Source organism: Abramis brama (assembly GCF_963993115.1).
Source record: "Abramis brama genome assembly, chromosome: 18".
In the NCBI taxonomy this organism is placed as follows: Eukaryota; Metazoa; Chordata; class Actinopteri; order Cypriniformes; family Leuciscidae; genus Abramis; species Abramis brama.
In genome coordinates this window covers 23777574-23799644 of record NC_139980.1, presented here as the reverse complement: position 1 = coordinate 23799644, position 22071 = coordinate 23777574, and the positions used below count along the sequence as shown (strand labels likewise).

The window sequence follows — 22071 nt, the reverse complement described above, 5'->3', positions numbered from 1 at the left end:
AACAAGTACTTTGGGTGTCTTGTTCATTATATTTATTTTCATATAAAAGCAACAGAACTTAAATTACATCCAGTTTATCAGCAACACTGTGCACGAGCGTGAATCCCGCGGTATCCATCTTTGATCTCGCAGGTGTCTAATCCACTATGAGAAGAGAGAACTGTCCGGCTTGCCTGCACTTTTTTCACTCCTCCCCTCACTGCAGCCGCCTACTCTCTCACCTATATTTCAGGCGAGGCAAGGCGCATCTCAAACAAGCCTATTTATACTACACACTGTCATCTCATGTGATGTGATATTGTGAATTGTTTCAACACTGTTGCTCAGTGACGAGAAGCACGAGGTGGTGTGTTGTCGTGTTAATAAACGCGGTGTTCATCCGAAGAAACTACCTATTTATGGTCATTTTACACACACATAATATAGATTATAGAACATACTTTTTTAGTGGTCATGAAGTAATTACTTATTCAAAATAAGTACCTACTCAATTGGCCAAAGATGTTTCTTTCTGGCATCAGCTCTTGGTAGTCCAGTGCTTTGTAAACGGGCAAAGAATTTAATGGCCCTTTTTAAAATTGTGATTATAATTGGGTATAATCCTAATTCTGCTCTGCAGGCATTATTTGAGTTTTTGCACTGTACTCGTTGCAGGTTTTTGCATTGTTCGGTCTGAAGAGTCTCTATTGGGTGTTTGTCCCACTTAGTAAACTCTTGGTTTGTGAGTGGACCCCAGACGTCACACCCGTAGAGCGTCATGGGGTCTATTACTGATTTGAATATTTTTAGCCAGATTCTGATTGGGATTTCAATTGGGATAGTTCTCTTAATAGCATAAAAAGCTCTCTGTGCCTTATCTCTGAGGTCGTTGACAGCTTTGGTAAAATTTCCTGTGTTGCTAATATTTATGCCACGGTAAGTGTAGTTCTGCGTGTGTTCGAGGAGCATGTTGTCTAATTTAAAGCTATGATGTTGGTCTTGGTGGTTGGATCTTTTTCGGAATATATCATTATTTTAGTCTTTTTGGGTGTAACTGACAGGGACTCTCTCTCTCTCTCTCTCAAGTAAATAAATCTGTTTTACAGCAATGCACTCAATGTGGTTGTTTCTCAGCAGCACTTCAACAGACTCTTTCGCCAAGCTCACGATAATGTGCACGTCACTGCAGATCACTGCTTTTTGGAACAACAGCGGTTAGTTGCCATGGGCAAAGGAAGAAAAGCACCATAGAAATAAGTCAGACTGAATATTTAAATCATATAAAGAGAGGTTTTTAATTTTAGGTCAATTTATTTGTTGAATGTTTATGCTGAAATATTGGCAATATGGCAAAAATATTGGGTCGACCATTAAAAAACACATGGTGCACACCTGTCCACATACATCACAAATGTTTATTAAAAGTGCTTCTCCTTTTGTATTGCTTTCTTGATCTATAGGTCACATGTGAAAACTCAGGGCTCAAATATTCCACATGCTGCTATTTTGCAGTCCTGTTTGGGCCGTTCGTTGTAGGTGGGCACTGCCTCTATTCTCTTTAGAACCGCAGTGCCTTCAATGAGTTGCCTGGGAGAGAGGGAAAAAGCTGTGATGGAGACTTTGGATTTTGTAAGAGTGTTAAATAGCAAAGGTATTTAACTGTGTATGATGTCTGCATTAATAATGCAAAGCCAAATATCAAGACAATTTATTAGGGTCATTACCCAAAAGCCACATATTTGTAGTCCATCCAGGACACTGGCTGTAGTGTGATGTAGAACTGAGAGCCGTTGCTATGAGCACCTTGGTTAGCCATTCCCAGGATGCCACGCTTGTTGTGGGATATGACAAAACTCTCATCTAGAGGAGAGAACAGCCTAGTGCTTTTTACATGCATGAATCAATATGTAGCCTATATCATACATTTAAGCAAGTATTGTGTTAAAGTATGATTTACACACAGAATTTGTGTGCCACATAAATTTGTTAATAAGCATATACCCTCAAATGTTGGACCATAGATAGAGTCTCCCCCAGTGCCTTTCCTCTCAGGTGAAATATCTGTAATTAAAAACATAAACATTTTTATACAGTCATAACTGTATTACTGGTATTGTGTGTGTGTGTGTGTGTGTACATAAATGTATAACTGTATAAAATGGATGTATAATTCAATTTTTCACATTTATGATATGTATTAAATTATCATAAATGTGTAAATGCATTACTGCTTCTTACCTCCACCCTGCAGCCAGCCATTTGGCACAACTCTGTGGAAAATTGAGGCCTTGTAGCTCAACTCAAGGTTACTCTTGGACAAACCTGCCTCTCCAGTGCACAGGGCCTTGAAGTTCCTGCACGTCTTTGGACACACGTCTGAGAACAGCTGGCAGGTTACAATTTAAACTTTCAGAGTAGAGAAGAATGGCACGGAAATACATTTTCATTGTAACTTACCTCATCAAGAAGCAGAAGATTTCCTTACCTCAAACAACAGCCTGCCAAATACCTCTCCACCACTTTCAATATCCATATAAACAAAAATGTGCTGTGAGAAAGAGAGAGCAGATGTTGCACATCTTGGAGGTATTATGAGAAATGTTAAATGGTTGTAGTCGCATACAAATGAAGTATGTTTATTTATGTATTTCTCTGGGTTTGTATTATTAGTTATGTCTCGCTCCGTTGTTTGTCGTGTTTATTTACAGCTGTGCTTCGCAGATAGCTGGTGTAATACTCCTCAGCCAGGGCCATATAAAGCGCCTGTGGTCGATGAAAAGAAAACTTCCACTCTTTCTCTGCCCAGGTGGACAGTTTCCTCTCATCACCGAGCAACTGACCGTTTGCAAAGGACATTAGACATCCAGTGTACTGCCAAACCTCTCCTCTCAGCTCCTTGAGAAGAAAACGTACGTAGGCTATTTGATTTGTTCCGCAGATATACTGTAGTCTGGAAAACAAGCGAGCAGTAAAATAACAAGTGCCATACCTTCTTTTTGTTAGCTAAATAGTCAAGCCAGTCACATTCAAGAAGCGGGCGAATTGTTGGATCATCAAATGACTCCGGGAATTTATTTTTCAAACCCTGTAAGTGCAGCAGACGTTATAGCTTTTGTGAACAGGTGTGCAGTCAGCATCGTTATTAGTTAGCCACGCCAAAATGCAAAGTGGTCAGCATCTTAAAAAAACTTTACCTCCGCAATGCTTTTGGCTCTTTGAAAATTGTGTTTGCTTAACAGACCGACGATCTCTAAATGTACAGGGGATGCCATCTTGTGTAAAGTTAGAGTCTCGTTGCCATGGTAACCGATGCGAGTGGCGCACAACGATGACAAACCGTTCCGTATATCTATCTATCGTTTTATTTATTCATGCATTTTATATTTCTTAAAGTTTATATATCAATTGGATTATGTCTGTAAAAAAAAAAAAAAAAAAAAAAAACACACCAAGGCCTGCAGAGGTTTCACAAACAGGGCTTAGATTAAACCATTAGGCCTTAGCTCAATTAGGACATTTAAGTAGCTTTTATAAACGTACCCTAGGAAAAAAACATTACTGGTGTTCATATTGAGACAAAACAATGGCACAGACATTTTAAGATGTGTCAGTGCAAGTTGCTTTCAGTTAAAATAAAACATGCATTTTAGTTTGGGACTAGGTTTACGCCTCTTCTGTGAAACCAAGGGTATATGTTGAAAACAAATACACTTAACAAAATAGATTAAAACATATTTATTAGACTCATTCATTTAATTGTCAATTGAACAGAACACATTAACAAAGTGCTTGCAAAATGTATTCATGCAAATGTCAACCAACACTGATCAAAACTGTGATGTGCTGACTCAAGTTTTTTATTATTTGAAGTAGTTTCAACTGCCCCCGAGCTGTATCAGACCTGAGGCTGTTTTGGTGGACTTTTCAAGGGCCAGAAACCTGTCCAGCTTCTGTGCAAAATCTGGGGGCAGGTTGTGAGGGGATCTGTATGTCTTCATGTCGGTACCCAGGTATGAGATGAGCTCACAGCCTTCTTCAAACTTTTGAAGTTTCTTTTTGTACTTCTGTCGAATATAGTCTGGGTTCCTGGTGTTGAATGCTGTGAGGGTGGAGGGGTAGAAAGTTATTCAAATATATTATCCAGACCGTTTTTATTCCCAGCTATTCATAAGTAAGCCAAAATAAGAAAATCAAGGCCACCTTTCAGATGAAAGGCCAGGTACAATAAAGCAGATCTCTTCACACTGAGAAAGGGGAACTTTGGCTTGAGTTGACCAACAGCAGTCATGGCTTTGATTATGGGTACTGCCACACTCTACAAAAATAAAAAATACATACATTATTTTACCACTTGTTAAAAGCATAGTTTATTGATGGTTACACAGACCATTTTGCAGCAGATTAACAGACTGAAGTGAGTGTCTGTGTTTCAGTGTTTTCTTACTTGTTCCAAATAGCCCATGATCGGTAAAGAGGTTAGTAAGACCGGATCTTCCAACGGAGGTAGTTTATGTGGAAGTTTCTGGTCCCAGTAAATCTCAGGTGACCTGACGACAGTTCTGTTGTGAATGATCTGTTTCATGTTGCTGTATTACAAATAGCCTGTTGCTATATGGCTATTATTAATATGATCATTAGTTAAGATAATATATAAATGCCAGTTATGTTAATTAATTATTAATGTATATGGCTGAATTATTTGATCAAAAATACAGTATGAACAGTAATATTTTGATATTTTTTAAAATGTAATTTATTCTTTTGATGGCAAAGCTGAATTTTCAGCAGCATTACTCATTACTCGCATGATCCCCATGATTATCACATTATCCTTCAGAAATCGTTCTTTCTAACATGCTGATTCGGAGCTTAAGAAGCATTTCTTATTATTATCAATGCTTAAAACAGTTGCTGTTTTATATTTTTGTGGAAACTATGATACATTTTTTTCAGATGCTTTGATAATAGAAAGAACACAAGAACAGCATTTATTTGAAATAGAATATTTCTGAAACAATGTAAAAGTCTATACTGTCACTTTTGATCAATTTAATGCATCCTTGCTGTATTAACGAATTAATTTCTTAAAAAATAAAAATAAAAAATCCAATCAAGCCAAACTACTACTCACTGGAGAAATTGCTCTTGTTTCTTCTCACTCTCAAATATATAGATCCTATTTCGATACTCAACAGCATACTCCATATTCCCACGCACCAAGGCCTCATACCTATAGATGAAGATAAAAACATGGTAGAACTGCACTTTGAATCATTTACATTCACTTAAGGCCTAATGCTTTTAAATGACAATGTGTCTTTTACTTCAAATAGAATGTGTATGAAAAGGTAGCTTATTAATGATGAAGTCTGTAGTAAAAATTAGTAAGTACTATAAAAGTATTATAGCGTTTTCTTGGCTGTACCTCTGTTGACCATCTAGATAAGTGACGGGGCAGAACCCCTTCATCTCCACCTTTTGAGGGAACCTGCTCTTCACCTGGCCTGCATTGAGCTTATGAGGCAGGAGTGGAGGAGGGGGTAATGGGTAAGGGCAACCTGGAACCACAAACTGCTCCGGGGAATCTAAAAATCTCTTTAAAGAAGCATATAAAGAAAATAAACAAACAAAACTTTCTGTGAACATGTTTCTGGACCATCTGACACTTTACCTCTAGAGACTCCTTGCTGGCCATTTTGTAGAAGTGGCCCCTGAACTCTGCAGCCAATTCAAGTGAGGTGTTATGTGAACAGTCCACCAGATGGCGATGGAGAGCTAAGCTAACTGGGCAGTACTGGCCAAACTCGCCCAGCCGAGACTGCAGCTCTCTTGGGGTAATGCACAATCTGTTTATACAGGCTGCCTTGCCTGCGGGGATGGCAGAAAGCTGTCACAAAACTACACATATTGATGCTTTAATGCAAATGTAATGCTTAATACATGGATGGATATTACTAGTGCTTCTTGTTTGACAAATGTGCATCATTTGCATGCTCTCACCTTTGTGAATTCTTTCCAGGTAAGCATGGATGAGTCTTATGCTTATGCGAACTTCATCTAAAACTCGCTCCCATACCCACCACTTGCTCTTGTGAGCATCAATGGGAGTCCAGTTGTGATACTGCTGGTGGAGGTGTTGCCTAAGAGCTTCAGCTTCCCGTCTGAAGCAAGAGTTTCGAATGTTTAGGACCTGGGGGCTGTCATTCATTGGGTAAGGCCTGTTGGAGAGAGTTGCCATAATCTTACAAATTGTGGTTATTTGCATCTATATACATATTATGCCAGACCATATTACCACAACATTTGTAACACTGTCAACGTTAAAATAAAATAAAAAATCTACTTGATACAAGCAATATTTAGCTTTATGCTTTAATATTGAACTTTATTCTCATAACATTGCGTCTTATAATTTTTTCTGACTTTATTCACGTAAAAGGTCTATTATGACATTATTCTCGAAACCATATGACTTTATTGTCCTAATGTTATGACTAGTCTTAAATCTAAAAAAAATATATATATATATATTTTAAGGCATTAAAATGGTGTAGTTTTTAGCAGTGACACTGATTTATGTTTAGGTCAGTGTTATTTTTATAAAACTATTTCAATCGTTTTCCTCAAATGAAAGCTGAAATAAAACAAAATATAAATATTAGATGAAACAACTTAATCTTAAAAAAACCCCAAAAACTTAGAACTGTTGCCTTGGCAACTAACTAATAAAACATTCATTTGTATCACATTTATTTGTATAGCGCTTTTCTCGATAGATATTGTTTCAAAGCAGCTTTACAGAAAATACATGTCTACATTACAATTTACGAATTTAGAGCGATCTGTTATCAGAGGTGACTGTGTCCAAGCAATGTATTTCACAATGTACATAAATTACGCTGTTAGCTAACATCATGTATACATTTTAGGCATTGAAGTATTTATTATTACAAGTTGTGAACATAATGATTACACTTAAAGAAAATTTAGCATTGGTGCATGTTGATTCAGAGTTTGCGTCATCAAAATCAGAAATATATATTTTAAAAAAACTAATAAAAATGGCAAAAGCACATAACAAAATGACTCAAATTTAGGTTTACATTTTTAAAGTTAAAATGTTAACTGAAAATATAAGCATAAAAGCTAATTCAAAATATTAATAAATACAATAATAGTATAATACAAAAAAAACACCGGAGGTGTGTGAGTGTTTGTGTCTGACCTGTTGTTTTTTTCCCTGTCTCTCAGGCCTCTCCTCAGCACTTCCGCCATGTCCAGTTGCAGTTCAATCACTAGCATAGGAATAATGCTGCAGGATTGCAGTAATTCAGCCTGATGCTTGGTCACAGGGAAGCCATCCAACACAAACCTGAGGATCAAACACATATACTGTATAACTGTTATTTTTTTGTACATTTCTTTGATTGGAAAAAATCCTCACCCACGAGTGCTGCAGACCAGGCTCATTACTGCCACCTCCAGGCACTGGATGGCTAGTTCATCAGGAACGGTCAGGCCCTGGTTCAAATGCGTCTGCACCTGATAAGCCAATTCAGTTTTGGACTGGCTGTTGAGCACCATACGTATTGCATCCCCAATTGAGAGTCGAGCGAGACCGTACTCGCGTGCAAACACCCGGGCCACTGAGTGCACACAAAGTTAAAAGCTACTTATTCTGAAATCTATAAAAACACTTGCTTTTAAGTTATGGTCTGATTTCACAAACAGGGCTTAGATTAAGCCAGGATTAGGCCTTAGTTAAATTAGGTAATTTAAATAGCATGCCTTAAATAAATGTGCCTTAGAATTTCTTTTACTGGTGTTCATATTGAGACCAAACAATAGCACTGACATAGCCTTTTTTAAGATATGTCAGTACAAGTTGCTTTCAGTTAAGATAGCTTAAACATGCATTTTAGTCTGGGACTAGGCTTAAGCCTCTTCTGTGAAATCGGGCATCAATATTTTTATGAGCATCTATAATGACGTGTATTTTATTTCCAGAAATCTGACCTGTGGTTTTGCCTGCTTTTGGTGGGCCAATGATAACCAGTTTGATTGGAAGGGAAGGGTTGGGCTTTGGTTGACGGATATATTTGATTGGGTTGAGGATGAAGGTGTTGCGTGTCTCCCTGGAGGCAAAGAAGTAGATGAATTGATGTAGGATGACAGGGAATGTGGTGTTGAAAGGGCCTTGTGGAGGCTGGATCAAATCTCCTTCTGTGTACTACAGAACATAACGGCAAACAGACTTTTTTGTTTTATACTCTGTTAAGGCTTATATTATTCAATTCATTTTCAATAATGTTGTATATCTGCTTTTACCTTAATAGGATCCCAGCACCCGAAGGCACTGGGATATTTAAAGGAGCAGTACAGGAGTCTTCTGGCGAGACTGTAGCTGGTTGGCTGACACATCTGAAAGAGTGAGTCTCTGTTTACCATCAGAGGTTTGATTCCCTGTAGGAGCTGATACCTCACAATCCGAGGCAAACTGCCTGCGTTTATAACCAGCCGGGGGATTTGGTTGTCTGTTAGAAAGTCCTATGAAAAAAACAATGTATTATCTGCAGAATTTCTAGAATTGAACAAGAGTTATAATGTTAAATTAAAGCTGCAAGCAGCGATGAAAAGGGCCCTCGCACCCCTGCCACCGCCACCCGGCGCCTTTAGGAAAGGCCTTAAGATTACACTCACCAAATTTGAAGAGGATCAGATCAAAACTGTAGGAGGAGTTTGTTAAAGTACAACATCAGGAAATGGCAAAAACTGCCCAAAATCTGAGAGGAAGTTCAAAATAGCTGACTTCCTGTTGTGTTTAGGGCTATGCTCCAAGAGACTTTTTTGTAGGTATTGGGTCATTACATGTATGTACCAAATTTCATACCTGTGCGTGAAACGTACAGCCGGGGCAAAATGTGGGGGCAATAATTTACCGAATTTGCCCCACCCAATTTTGAAAACCATATCACACGTAAATTTTCACCACTTCTGAAGCGTGTGCAAAGTTTCATGATTTTTCGAGCACGTTTTGTATTTGCCACACTTCCTGCTACCAGCAGGTGGCGCTATTGCTATAACCAAATATGAGCATGGTTATGTGTTCAGGACAGGACTCTTATCAAACATGTGAAGTTTGGGGCAGATTGGACATTGTATGCCTGAGTTACTGCAGGCTGTCTGTGGTTGCCTAGCAACATCGGAACTGCAAGCAACATTAAAGGGTTAGTTCACCCAAAAATGAAAATTCTGTCAGTAATTACTCACCCTCATGTTGTTCCAACCATGTAAGTCTTTCGTTCATCTTCGGAACACAAATTAAGATATTTTTGATGAAATCTGACAGAATTTTGACTCCTCCATAGGCTTCCAGTGTGACCGAAACTCACCGGCCCAGAATAGTTATTAAAACATCGTTAAAATAGTCCAAGTAACTACAGTGGCACTACATTAAGTTTATCATGCGACGACAATACTTTTTGTGCGGAAAAACAACAAAAATAACGACTTTATCCAACTATTAGTATTCCTCAATGTGGGCCTCTGACGAGAGTTCACGGGAGCGCCAGGACGCATGCGCGAGAACTGAGCTTACGGCGTTCTTCTTCTACTACTACTTGTTACTGACTGCTCACTCCTTGGGAGTATTACCGCCATCTACTGTACAGGATGACGTCCCGACATTGCCGGGTGCGCAAAACGGTCTCTTCATAAGCCGAGGAAGACGCGCACTGTATGTAAGCGATTGAATTCGACACTTATTGTGATTTAGGTCTAGATGTAGTTTTTACAATGGGTAGAAAATGTGCATTTCCTGGATGTTGGAATCTTGAGAAAGCAACGAAAAAACGTAAAGGTGCTTTACCAATTCTGCAAAATAAACAGATTACCTTTCACAAATTCCCATTAAATGATCATGAGCGACTGAAGCTATGGCTGCTGGCAGTTCAGCGGGATGTTAATTTACCGCATGAAGTCGTTAAGAACATGAAGTTCGACTGAAGTCATCCTGTACAGTAGATGGCGGTAATACTCCCAAGGAGTGAGCAGTCAGTAACAAGTAGTAGTAGAAGAAGAACGCCGTAAGCTCAGTTCTCGCGCATGCGTCCTGGCGCTCCCGTGAACTCTCGTCAGAGGCCCACATTGAGGAACACTAATAGTTGGATAAAGTCGTTATTTTTGTTGTTTTTCCGCACAAAAAGTATTGTCGTCGCATGATAAACTTAATGTAGTGCCACTGTAGTTACTTGGACTATTTTAACGATGTTTTAATAACTATTCTGGGCCGGTGAGTTTCGGTCACACTGGAAGCCTATGGAGGAGTCAAAATTCTGTCAGATTTCATCAAAAATATCTTAATTTGTGTTCCGAAGATGAACGAAAGACTTACATGGTTGGAACAACATGAGGGTGAGTAATTACTGACAGAATTTTCATTTTTGGGTGAACTAACCCTTTAATATTGAACTTATCTGATCATGCATATATCACCAGAAGGCCGAAATTGGGTGTACGTTTGTCAGGCCGCCGAGGGCACACCCTTCGACGAAAACTCAAGATCTTCGCAATTTAACGTCGCAAAGGCCTTAAGATTACACTCACCAAATTTGAAGAGGATCAGATCAAAACTGTAGGAGGAGTTCGTTAAAGTACAACATCAGGAAATTACGAAAAATGCACAAAATCTAGGAGGAAGTTCAAAATAGCTGACTTCCTGTTGTGTTTAGGGCTATGCTCCAAGAGACTTTTTTGTAGGTATTGGGTCATTACATGTATGTACAAAATTTCATACCTGTACGTGAAACCTAGAGCCGGGGCAAAATGTGGGGGCAATAATTTACATATATATATATATATATATATATATATATATATATATATATATAAATATAGCTGCGAGCAGCGATTGCGGGCCCAAGCCGGTGGCACCGCCACCCTGGTGCCTTTAGTTACACTAAAGCCACCGGGGTGGCGGTGTCACCGGCTTTGGCCCTCCATCGCTGCTCGCAGCTATATTTATATATATATATATTTATATATATATATATATATATATATATATATATATATATATATATATATATATATATCAGTTGGTGGCGCTATAACTTTGACTCACAATAGTTACATCCATCTGATCGGCCTCTTACCACGAACACACTGCTGAAGTTTCATCAAGATCAGTTAACGTATGCAGAAGTTATATTACTTCGTGTTTCTCTTTTCTCGCCATTGTTTCCTCGCCATCAAAAATCCGTCCGGAATTTATCATCCTCAATGTCTTGACTTCATGCTGACCGAGTTTGGAGGCGATTGGATGAATTCTCTAGGATGAGTACATTAAATTCCACAGCATGCGTTTTTCAAACAACCCATAATAGCCGACTTCCTGTTGGGCGGAGCTAATAACTTAGAGTGCGGAAGTTGTTCGGCCCGATGAGATCTATATGTGTACCGAGTTTCATATTAATTCATGCAAGCGTGTTTGATATATGGACCAAGTGTTCAGACCGTGTTCAAGGGGGCGCTGTTGAGCCCCCCTGCCACGCCCGGGTACCAGCTTCAGCCCGGCTCTGATGACCGTGGGTTCTGACCTGTGTGCAAAGTTTCAAGAGTTTTTGAGCATGTTAAGGGCCCCAAAAGCCCATGAAACCTTGAAAAACAAAGATTAAATAGAATAGACAAATCCCCCCCCCCCCACACACACAGACACAGAGAGAGAGAGAGAAAACTCTCCAGAAAATCCACATTCAAACCAAAATATCTGACTTCCTGTTGGTCTGAGGTTATGACTGTAAATTAGAAAGTTGTCCTGCTTGATGAGAACAATACACCTACCAAGTTTTGTGATTCTAGGAAAAACTAAGCCCCCATTTTTGACTAAAGGTGGCGCTACTGAGCCATTCCACCACGCCCGTTTCTGAAACTTTGCACATGTCTACTGGATAATAAATGTGATGTGTCTGTCGAGTTTCATGCATTTTCAAGCATGTGAAGAGTCTCAAAAGCATCCGAAAAGAATATTAAAGTTTGATGCGTTGCCACGGCAACAGTATCTAAGATATCAATAATCCTTTCACAGGTCTACATCTGCCGTGTGTCTACATTATACACATAAAGTTTTAAGCAAATCGGGTAAAAATAAGAGAGTGATTTCAAAGCATTTTGAAAGTGACACACTTCCTGTTGCCAGTTGGTGGCGCTATAACTTTGACTCACAAAGGTCACATCCATGTGATCGGCCTCTTACAACGAACACACTGCTGAAGTTTCAGCAAGATCAGATAATGTATGCAGAAGTTATAACACACTTCCTGTGTCCCATTTTTCGCCATAAATTTGTTTCCTCGCCACGGCCAAACCGTTCGAGATATCAAAAATCTGTTCGCAAGAATTCATCCTCAATGTCTTGACTTCATTCACACCGAGTTTGGCGGCGATCGGATGAATTCCCTAGGAGGAGTATTTCACATTCCATTGTATGCGTTTTCCAAACAACGTATAATAACCGACTTCCTGTTGGTCTTTTGTAAAACTTAGAGCACGAAAGTTGTTCGGCCCGATGACATCTATATGTGTACTGAGTTTCATATTATTACATGCAAGCGTGTTTGATATATGGACCAAGATTTCGGACCCCATTCCAGGGGGCGCTGTCGAGCCCCCCTGCCACGCCCGGGTACCAGCTTAAGTCCGGCCCTGATGGCCGCAGGTTCTGACGTGTGTGCAAAGTTTCAAGAGTTTTTGAGCATGTTAAGGGCCCCAAAAGTGGCAAAAAGGCACAAAAAAAAATAATGAAGAAAAAAAAAAGAAAAAAATATAGCTGCGAGCAGCGATTGCGGGCCCAAGCCGGTGGCACCGCCACCCTGGTGCCTTTAGTTACACTAAAGCCACCGGGATGGCGGCGTCACCGGCTTGGGCCCTCCATCGCTGCTCGCAGCTATATTTATATATATATATATATATATATATATATATATATATATATATATATATATATATATATATATATATTAGGGCTGTCAAAGTTAGCGCGTTAATCACGCGTTAACGCAAAATCATATTAACGGCACTAATTTTTTTAACGGGCGATTAACGCAGCGCATATTTTCTGTTTGACCCGTGGCCCAACCCTAGTTGGAGAAATGGAGATACACCGTGTTGGCAACTTAGCGACATTGCAGACCCCTTTAGCGATTTTTTTTCCTTCAACAAAGCGCCCAAACCTTATTTCGTTTCTGAGAATCTACCGGCTCTCTCAGCACGCGCGCGCGCCTCTCTCTCTCTCTCTCTCTCTCTCTCTCTCTCTCTCTGCGTCTCGCGCGGAGGAGCAGCGCTTTAATTCAGTTAAACAGATATTATGTTGCTTCTCTAATTTTACAAATATACACGGATATTGTCTTAAGCTTATGTGTATTTGATTTCACCAGACGACGGCTCGATTATCAGAATTTTTGTGCAGTTTAACGTCTTGGAAGGGAGAGCTGGTTATGTTTATTGGGTCGCGTTTCAGTCACCATTTCAAATTCATTGCGTTGTTTGACAATAGAAACAGTAAAATATACCAATGAAAACAGTTTTATTGAGAATTTAGCTTCATCAAAATGGGCACAGAGAGAGACAAACTATAATGTAATAATAAATAATAAATGTACATTTAGCATTTTCAGAAGAGCTGCCCTGTCATGCAAAAATCTAAACATGTTTGTGTTAGTAAATTGCTCAGTGCAAAGAAAGAGAAGTAATGGGAACATGGTATTTCTTTGTTCTTTCTACATGTGTCTAATAGACATGAACAAGTTCTTTGAAAAAACATCTATGACCTTTAAAACATGTCTCGTCTTCATGCTCTATATTGACTATGGTTTCAATAATAAACATACATTTGCATAAAGCATCTATATTTATCCATGCCCACGTTCATTAGAGTATTACAAACTTGAAAAGTATTAATTTAAGGTATATTTAGAACAAATAAAAAAATGTGCGATTAAATGCGATTAATCACGAGTTAACTCACGACAATCATGTGATTAATTGATTAAAAATTTTAATCGATTGACAGCCCTAATATATATATATGTATGTATATGTATATATGCCAGTTGGTGGCGCTATAACTTTGACTCCCAATAGTTACATCCATCTGATCGGCCTCTTACCACGAACACACTGCTGAAGTTTCATCAAGATCAGTTAACGTATGCAGAAGTTATATTACTTCGTGTTTCTCTTTTCTCGCCATTGTTTCCTCGCCACGGCCAAACCATTCGAGATATCAAAAATCCGTCCGGAATTTATCATCCCCAATGTCTTGACTTCATGCTGACCGAGTTTGGAGGCGATTGGATGAATTCTCTAGGATGAGTACATCAAATTCCACAGCATGCGTTTTTCAAACAACCCATAATAGCCGAATTCCTGTTGGGCGGAGCTCATAACTTAGAGTGCGGAAGTTGTTCGGCCCGATGAGATCTATATGTGTACCGAGTTTCATATTAATTCATGCAAGCGTGTTTGATATATGGACCAAGTTTTTAGACCGTGTCCAAGGGGGCGCTGTTGAGCCCCCCTGCCACGCCCGGGTACCAGCTTCAGCCCGGCTCTGATGACTGTGGGTTCTGACCTGTGTGGAAAGTTTCAAGAGTTTTTGAGCACGTTAAGGGCCCCAAAAGCCCCTGAAACCTTGAAGAACAAAGATTAAATGGAATAGACAAATCCCCCCCCCCACACACACACACAGACACACAGAGAGAGAGAGAAAATTCTCCAGAAAATCCACATTCAAACCAAAATATCTGACTTCCTGTGGATCTGAGGTAATGACTGTAAATTAGAAAGGTGTCCTGCTTGATGAGAACAATACACCTACCAAGTTTTGTGATTCTAGGAAAAACTAAGCCCCCATTTTTGACTAAAGGTGGCGCTACTGAGCCATTCCACCACACCCATTTCTGAAACTTTGCACATGTCTACTGTATAATAAATGTGATGTGTCTGTCGAGTTTCATGCATTTTCAAGCATGTGAAGAGTCTCAAAAGCATCCGAAAAGAATATTAAAGTTTGATGCGTTGCCACGGCAACAGTATCTAAGATATCAATAATCCTTTCACAGGTCTACATCTGCCGTGTGTCTACATTATACACATAAAGTTTTAAGCAAATCGGGTAAAAATAAGAAAGTGATTTCAAAGCATTTTGAAAGTGACACACTTCCTGTTGCCAGTTGGTGGCGCTATAACTTTGACTCACAAAGGTCACATCCATGTGATCGGCCTCTTACAACGAACACACTGCTGAAGTTTCAGCAAGATCAGTTAATGTATGCAGAAGTTATAACACACTTCCTGTGTCCCATTATTCGCCATAAATTCGTTTCCTCGCCACGGCCAAACCGTTCGAGATATCAAAAATCTGTTCGCAAGAATTCATCCTCAATGTCTTGACTTCATTCACACCGAGTTTGGCGGCGATCGGATGAATTCCCTAGGAGGAGTATTTCACATTCCATTGTATGCGTTTTCCAAACAACGTATAATAACCGACTTCCTGTTGGGCTTTTGTAAAACTTAGAGCACGAAAGTTGTGCGGCCCGATGAGATCTATATGTGTACTGAGTTTCATATTATTACATGCAAGCGTGTTTGATATATGGACCAAGATTTCAGACCCCATTCAAGGGGGCGCTGTTGAGCCCCCCTGCCACGCCCGGGTACCAGCTTCAGCCCGGCCCTGATGGCCGCGGGTTCTGACCTGTGTGCAAAGTTTCAAGAGTTTTCGAGCATGTTAAGGCCCCCAAAAGTGCCCGAGAAGTAGAAAAAAAATAATAATAATAAAAAATATAGCTGCGAGCAGCGATTACGGGCCCAAGCCGGTGGCACCGCAACCCTGTTGCCTTTAGTTACCTAAAGGCACCGGGGTGGCGGTGCCACCGGCTTGGGCCCTTCATCGCTGCTCGCAGCTATATTTATATATAAATATATATATAAATATATATATATATATATATATATATATATATATATATATATATATAAAAGACAGAAACCTTATTACCTTATTCTGATTTTATGATACACTCAAAATATTCCACAACAAATCTTTTAAATTTAATGTAAAAATAAAAACGAAAGTAAGCACTGTTGGGCTCACGTAACCCTCTCATTAGAATCAAAATGTTTCAGCATTTGCGATGTATTTGGATGCTAAACTATTCTTTATTATAGGCTTTGTTCTTCACTCGTGTTCCAATATCGACGAAAAAAATCATCCTCTTCACACGCGCAAAAATGTGCTTGAAACATCACAGTGGAGCGGTGCTTACTGTGAATGTACGAATTGTACTACTGACTATTTAGAGCAGTGTAATTTTTATATGTTAGGTTAACTATTTTATTATTATATTTTATTAAGGCTATAATGAACAGGCTGCGATGTCAAGATTGCAATGCTGGAATGTGTGTGTGTGTGTGTGTGTGTGTGTGTGTGTGTATGTGTTCATGTTTTCCTATCCCGGTGGGGACTTCAACCTGAATGCACACAGACTCATGGGGACTCATGTCACAGTGGGGACCTAAATAGATGTCCCCATGGGTAAACAAGTTTATAAATCATACAGAATGAGTTTTTTTGGAAATGTAAAAATGCAGAAAGTTTTCTGGGATAGGTAGGTTTAGGGGTAGGGTTAGTGTGAGGAGATAGAATATACAGTTTGTACAGTATAAAAACCATTAAGTCTATGGAGAGTCCCCACAAAGATAGTAAACCGTGTGTGTGGCGTGGGCGCGATTGAACAGTGGACACATAAAAACATACTCCGTCATTATACAGGACGACATTCAAACTGCAAAGTGTTAACTTATATTTGTGTACAGTCACAATAAAACACAACATTGTGCTTTTGTAAAATAATTCCAAGCAATCCACCCCCCGAAAGGTGCTAATTTTAAAATGAAACTAAAATGCTCATGGCTTCCATAGGAATTCATTTGAAACGCTCGCTCAACCACTATCAATGTCAGTGCGGACGAGCATATTTTACTTTCGTTTTTAAGTTGGCGATTCAAAAGCCCCCAGCGGTGTCACACATAGATTAACCAGTGGTAAAATATTCTCAACGTCACAAACCTAGTATATTTTTATGTAGATACAATAGGCCTACCTGATTTTGAACACAAGAGGGCAATATAGCCCTATGTATGACTTGACTTTTATGGGACTAAATAGTACAATTACTATTTTTAAACTTATAAATAATTATTAAATTGAAAAAAAGAATAAAATGGGTTTAGTTGTGATATTTGTATACTTTTATATAGAAATAAATGTTTTTTAATTACATTTTTAGAAGATGAGGCTTTTAGTTTCCTTTTTGTACATTACTTTAGTCCCTCACTATAGCAAAACCGTTTGAGATGTTTAATATCCGTTCACAATTTAGCATCTTTAATGTATTTTCATCATTTTGAAAAAGTTTGGTGTGAATAAAATAAACCAGTTAGGAAGAGTAGCTAAAAACTCAGAGTCTGAAATATCCAAAAAATCCACATTCAAACCAAAATATCTGACTTCCTTTTGCTCTGAGCTAATAACTGTAAATTAGAAAGTTGTCTGACTCGATGAGACCAATATATATACTGATTTTTGGAACTGTTGGTAAAACTAACCCCCCCACTTTTGTCAAAAGCATGTTGAAAGTGACACACTTCCTGCTGCCAGTTGGTGGCGCTATAACTTTGGCTCACAATAGTTACATCCATCTGATCAGCCTCTTACCACGAACACACTGGTGAAGTTTCATGAAGATCAGTTAATGTATGCAGAAGTTATACCACTTCGTGTTTCTCTTTTCTCGCCATAATTTCGTTTCCTCGCCACGGCCAAACCGTTCGAGATATCAAAAATCCGTCCGCAATTTAGAATCCTCAATGTCTTGACTTCATGCACACCGAGTTTGGTGGGGATTGGATGAATTCTCTAGGAGGATTACTTCGCATTCCACAGCAAGCGTTTTCCAAACAACCCATAATAGCCGACTTCCTGTTGGGCTGGCGTAAAACTTGACCGGGGGAAAGTTGTTCGGCCCGATGAGATCTATATGTGTACCGAGTTTCATATTAATTCATGCAAGCGTGTTTGATCTATGGACCAAGTTTTGGGACCCCTTTCAAGGGGGCGCTGTTGAGCCCCCCTGCCACGCCCGGGTACCAGCTTCAGCCCGTCCCTGATGGCAGGGGGTTCTGACTTGTGTGCAAAGTTTCAAGAGTTTTTGAGCATGTTAAGGACCCCAAAAGCCCCTGAAACCTTGATTAACAATACAAAAGCAATAGTCAAATCCCCCCTCCCCTCACACACACAGAGACACAGAGAGAGGGAGAGAAAATTCTTCAGAAAATCCACATTCAAACCAAAATATCTCTCTTCCTGTTGGTCGGAGATATATCATGTAAATTAGAAAGTTGTCCGTCTTGATGAGAACAATACACATACCAAGTTTTGTTGCTGTTGATAAAACTAACCCCCCCACTTATGACTAAAGGTGGCGCTACTGAGCCCCTCACCACGCCCGTTTCTGAAACTTTGCACATGTCTACGGGCTAATAAATGTGATGTGTCTGTCGAGTTTCATGCAATTTCAAGTATGTTAAGAGTCTCAAAAGCATAAAAAAAGAATATTAAAGTTTGATGCGTTGCCACGGCAACAGTATCTAAGATATCAATAATCATTTCACAGGTTTACATCTGCCGTGTGTCTACATTCTACACATAAAGTTTGAAGCAAATCTGGTAAAAATAAGACAGTGATTTCAAAGCATTTTAATAGTGATGTACTTCCTGCTGCCTGTTGGTGGCGCTATAACTTTGACTCACAATAGTCACATCTGTGCGATCGGCCTCTTACAACGAACACACTGCTGAAGTTTCATCAAGATCAGTTAATGTATGCAGAAGTTATAACACACTTCCTGTTTCATTTTTTCGCCATAAATTCGTTTCCTCGCCACGGCCAAACCGTTCGAGATATCAAAAATCCGTCCGCAATTTAGCATCCTCAATGTCTTGACTTCATGCTGACCGAGTTTGGAGGAGATTGGATGAATTCTCTAGGAGGAGTACATTAAATTCCACAGCATGCGTTTCCAAACAACCCTAAATAGCCGACTTCCTGTTGGGCTGGCGTAAAACTTAGAGCACGAAAGTTGTTCGGCCCGATGAGATCTATATGTGTACCGAGTTTCATATTATTACATGCAAGCGTGTTTGATTTATGGACACGTGTTCGGATCCCGTTCCAGGGGGCGCTGTCGAGCCCCCCTGCCACGCCCGGGTACCAGCCTCAGCCCGGCCCTGATGGCCGCGGGTTCTGACCTGTGTGCAAAGTTTCAAGAGTTTTCGAGCATGTTAAGGGCCCCAAAAGTGCCCGAAAGGTTGACAAAATAATAATAATAATAATAAATATAGCTGCGAGCAGCGATTACGGGCCCAAGCCGGTGGCACCGCAATCCTGGTGCCTTTAGCTACCTAAAGGCACCAGGGTGGCGGTACCGCCGGCTTTGGCCCTCCATCGCTGCTCGCAGCTATATTTATATATATATATATATATACAGTGAGGAAAATAAGTATTTGAACACCCTGCTATTTTGCAAGTTCTCCCACTTGGAAATCATGGAGGGGTCTGAAATTGTCATCGTAGGTGCATGTCCACTGTGAGAGACATAATCTAAAAAAAAAAATCCAGAAATCACAATATATGATTTTTTAACTATTTATTTGTATGATACAGCTGCAAATAAGTATTTGAACACCTGTCTATCAGCTAGAATTCTGACCCTCAAAGACCTGTTAGTCTGCCTTTAAAATGTCCACCTCCACTCCATTTATTATCCTAAATTAGATGCACCTGTTTGAGGTCGTTAGCTGCATAAAGACACCTGTCCACCCCATACAATCAGTAAGAATCCAACTACTAACATGGCCAAGACCAAAGAGCTGTCCAAAGACACTAGAGACAAAATTGTACACCTCCACAAGGCTGGAAAGGGCTACGGGGAAATTGCCAAGCAGCTTGGTGAAAAAAGGTCCACTGTTGGAGCAATCATTAGAAAATGGAAAAAGCTAAACATGACTGTCAATCTCCCTTGGACTGGGGCTCCATGCAAGATCTGACCTCGTGGGGTCTCAATGATCCTAAGAAAGGTGAGAAATCAGCCCAGAACTACACGGGAGGAGCTGGTCATTGACCTGAAAAGAGCTGGGACCACCGTTTCCAAGGTTACTGTTGGTAATACACTAAGACGTCATGGTTTGAAATCATGCATGGCACGGAAGGTTCCCCTGCTTAAACCAGCACATGTCAAGGCCCGTCTTAAGTTTGCCAATGACCATTTGGATGATCCAGAGGAGTCATGGGAGAAAGTCATGTGGTCAGATGAGACCAAAATATAACTTTTTGGTCATAATTCCACTAAACGTGTTTGGAGGAAGAAGAATGATGAGTACCATCCCAAGAACACCATCCCTACTGTGAAGCATGGGGGTGGTAGCATCATGCTTTGGGGGTGTTTTTCTGCACATGGGACAGGGCGACTGCACTGTATTAAGGAGAGGATGACCGGGGCCATGTATTGCGAGATTTTGGGGAACAACCTCCTTCCCTCAGTTAGAGCATTGAAGATGGGTCGAGGCTGGGTCTTCCAACATGACAATGACCCGAAGCACACAGCCAGGATAACCAAGGAGTGGCTCTGTAAGAAGCATATCAAGGTTCTGGCGTGGCCTAGCCAGTCTCCAGACCTAAACCCAATAGAGAATCTTTGGAGGGAGCTCAAACTCTGTGTTTCTCAGCGACAGCCCAGAAACCTGACTGATCTAGAGAAGATCTGTGTGGAGGAGTGGGCCAAAATCCCTCCTGCAGTGTGTGCAAACCTGGTGAAAAACTACAGGAAACGTTTGACCTCTGTAATTGCAAACAAAGGCTACTGTACCAAATATTAACATTGATTTTCTCAGGTGTTCAAATACTTATTTGCAGCTGTATCATACAAATAAATAGTAAAAAAAATCATACATTGTGATTTCTGGATTTTTTTTTTTAGATTATGTCTCTCACAGTGGACATGCACCTACGATGACAATTTCAGACCCCTCCATGATTTCTAAGTGGGAGAACTTGCAAAATAGCAGGGTGTTCAAATACTTATTTTCCTCACTGTATATATATATATATACACACACATATATATATATATATACACATACATATATATAAATTTAAGGGACAAGACACAGATAATTTTACTTGCCTGGCCTGATTAGAACAACGAAAAAATAAAATAAAATAATAAGTAGGGGATCACTAAATCGAGAGAATTATTCTGATTTTATTGTACACTCAAAATATTCCACAACAAATCCTTTAAATGTAATGATATTCAGAACGGAACAAGAATGAAAAATACAAAAATAAAAAATAAACTATAAACAAAGCCAAAACGAAAGCAATCCATGGCATGATTTATTTATTTTTTGGACTAAAACATTCTGGCTTTTTTTAAACTCAAACATAATTCTTAAATTGAATAATAATAATAATAATAATAATAATAAAATGGGTTTAGTTCTGATATTTGTATAATTTTATATAGAAATAAATGGTGTATAATTACATTTTTATAAGATATAAAGCTTTTAGTGTTTCCTTTTTTGACATTACTTTAATCCCTCACTATAGCAAAACCGTTTGAGATTTTATTTGTTATATTTTATTAAGGCTATACTGAACAGGCTGCGTTGTGTGTGTGTGTGTGTGTGTGTGTGTGTGTGTGTGTGAGTGGCGTGGGCGCGATGGAACAGTGGACACATAAAAACAAACGTCATTATACAGGACGACATTCAAACTGCAAAGTGTTAACTTATATTTGTGTACAGTCACAATAAAACACAACATTGTGCTTTTGTAAAATAATTTCAAGCAATCCACCACCCGAAAGGCGCTAATTTTAAAATTAAACTAAAATGCTCATGGCTGCACGGGCATTCATAATGGTGCGCATCCACGACGAGGAACGAGCAGAACAGAGTGAACGTTT

General features: G+C 39.5%; 2 protein-coding genes across 2 annotated transcripts in view; both read right to left on the bottom strand.

Moving 5' to 3' along the window:
* Nucleotides 1-1288: 1288 nt before the first annotated feature.
* ppil6 (peptidylprolyl isomerase (cyclophilin)-like 6) lies at nucleotides 1289-3251 on the bottom strand (the record flags this gene model as incomplete). The annotated part of the gene is made up of 8 exons (XM_084091379.1): nucleotides 1289-1566; nucleotides 1704-1839; nucleotides 1981-2040; nucleotides 2218-2365; nucleotides 2465-2527; nucleotides 2686-2874; nucleotides 2969-3064; nucleotides 3174-3251. The coding sequence occupies 8 exons, from the start codon at nucleotides 3249-3251 to the stop codon at nucleotides 1455-1457; spliced, it is 882 nt and encodes a 293-aa protein (XP_083947505.1). The 3' UTR covers nucleotides 1289-1454.
* A 480-nt stretch (nucleotides 3252-3731) lies between these two features.
* Nucleotides 3732-22071, bottom strand: part of ak9 (adenylate kinase 9) — a gene marked incomplete at its 5' end in the record, with an annotated part of 70652 nt that continues 52312 nt past the window's right edge. The window contains 11 exons of the mRNA XM_084090716.1: nucleotides 3732-4078; nucleotides 4180-4294; nucleotides 4424-4526; nucleotides 5111-5209; nucleotides 5405-5574; nucleotides 5651-5847; nucleotides 5980-6176; nucleotides 7166-7351; nucleotides 7424-7625; nucleotides 7996-8209; nucleotides 8308-8526. Of these exons, the coding sequence (XP_083946842.1) occupies nucleotides 3855-4078; nucleotides 4180-4294; nucleotides 4424-4526; nucleotides 5111-5209; nucleotides 5405-5574; nucleotides 5651-5847; nucleotides 5980-6176; nucleotides 7166-7351; nucleotides 7424-7625; nucleotides 7996-8209; nucleotides 8308-8526 (1926 nt within the window). The 3' untranslated portion in view covers nucleotides 3732-3854. The remainder of the gene's footprint in view (nucleotides 4079-4179; nucleotides 4295-4423; nucleotides 4527-5110; nucleotides 5210-5404; nucleotides 5575-5650; nucleotides 5848-5979; nucleotides 6177-7165; nucleotides 7352-7423; nucleotides 7626-7995; nucleotides 8210-8307; nucleotides 8527-22071) is intronic.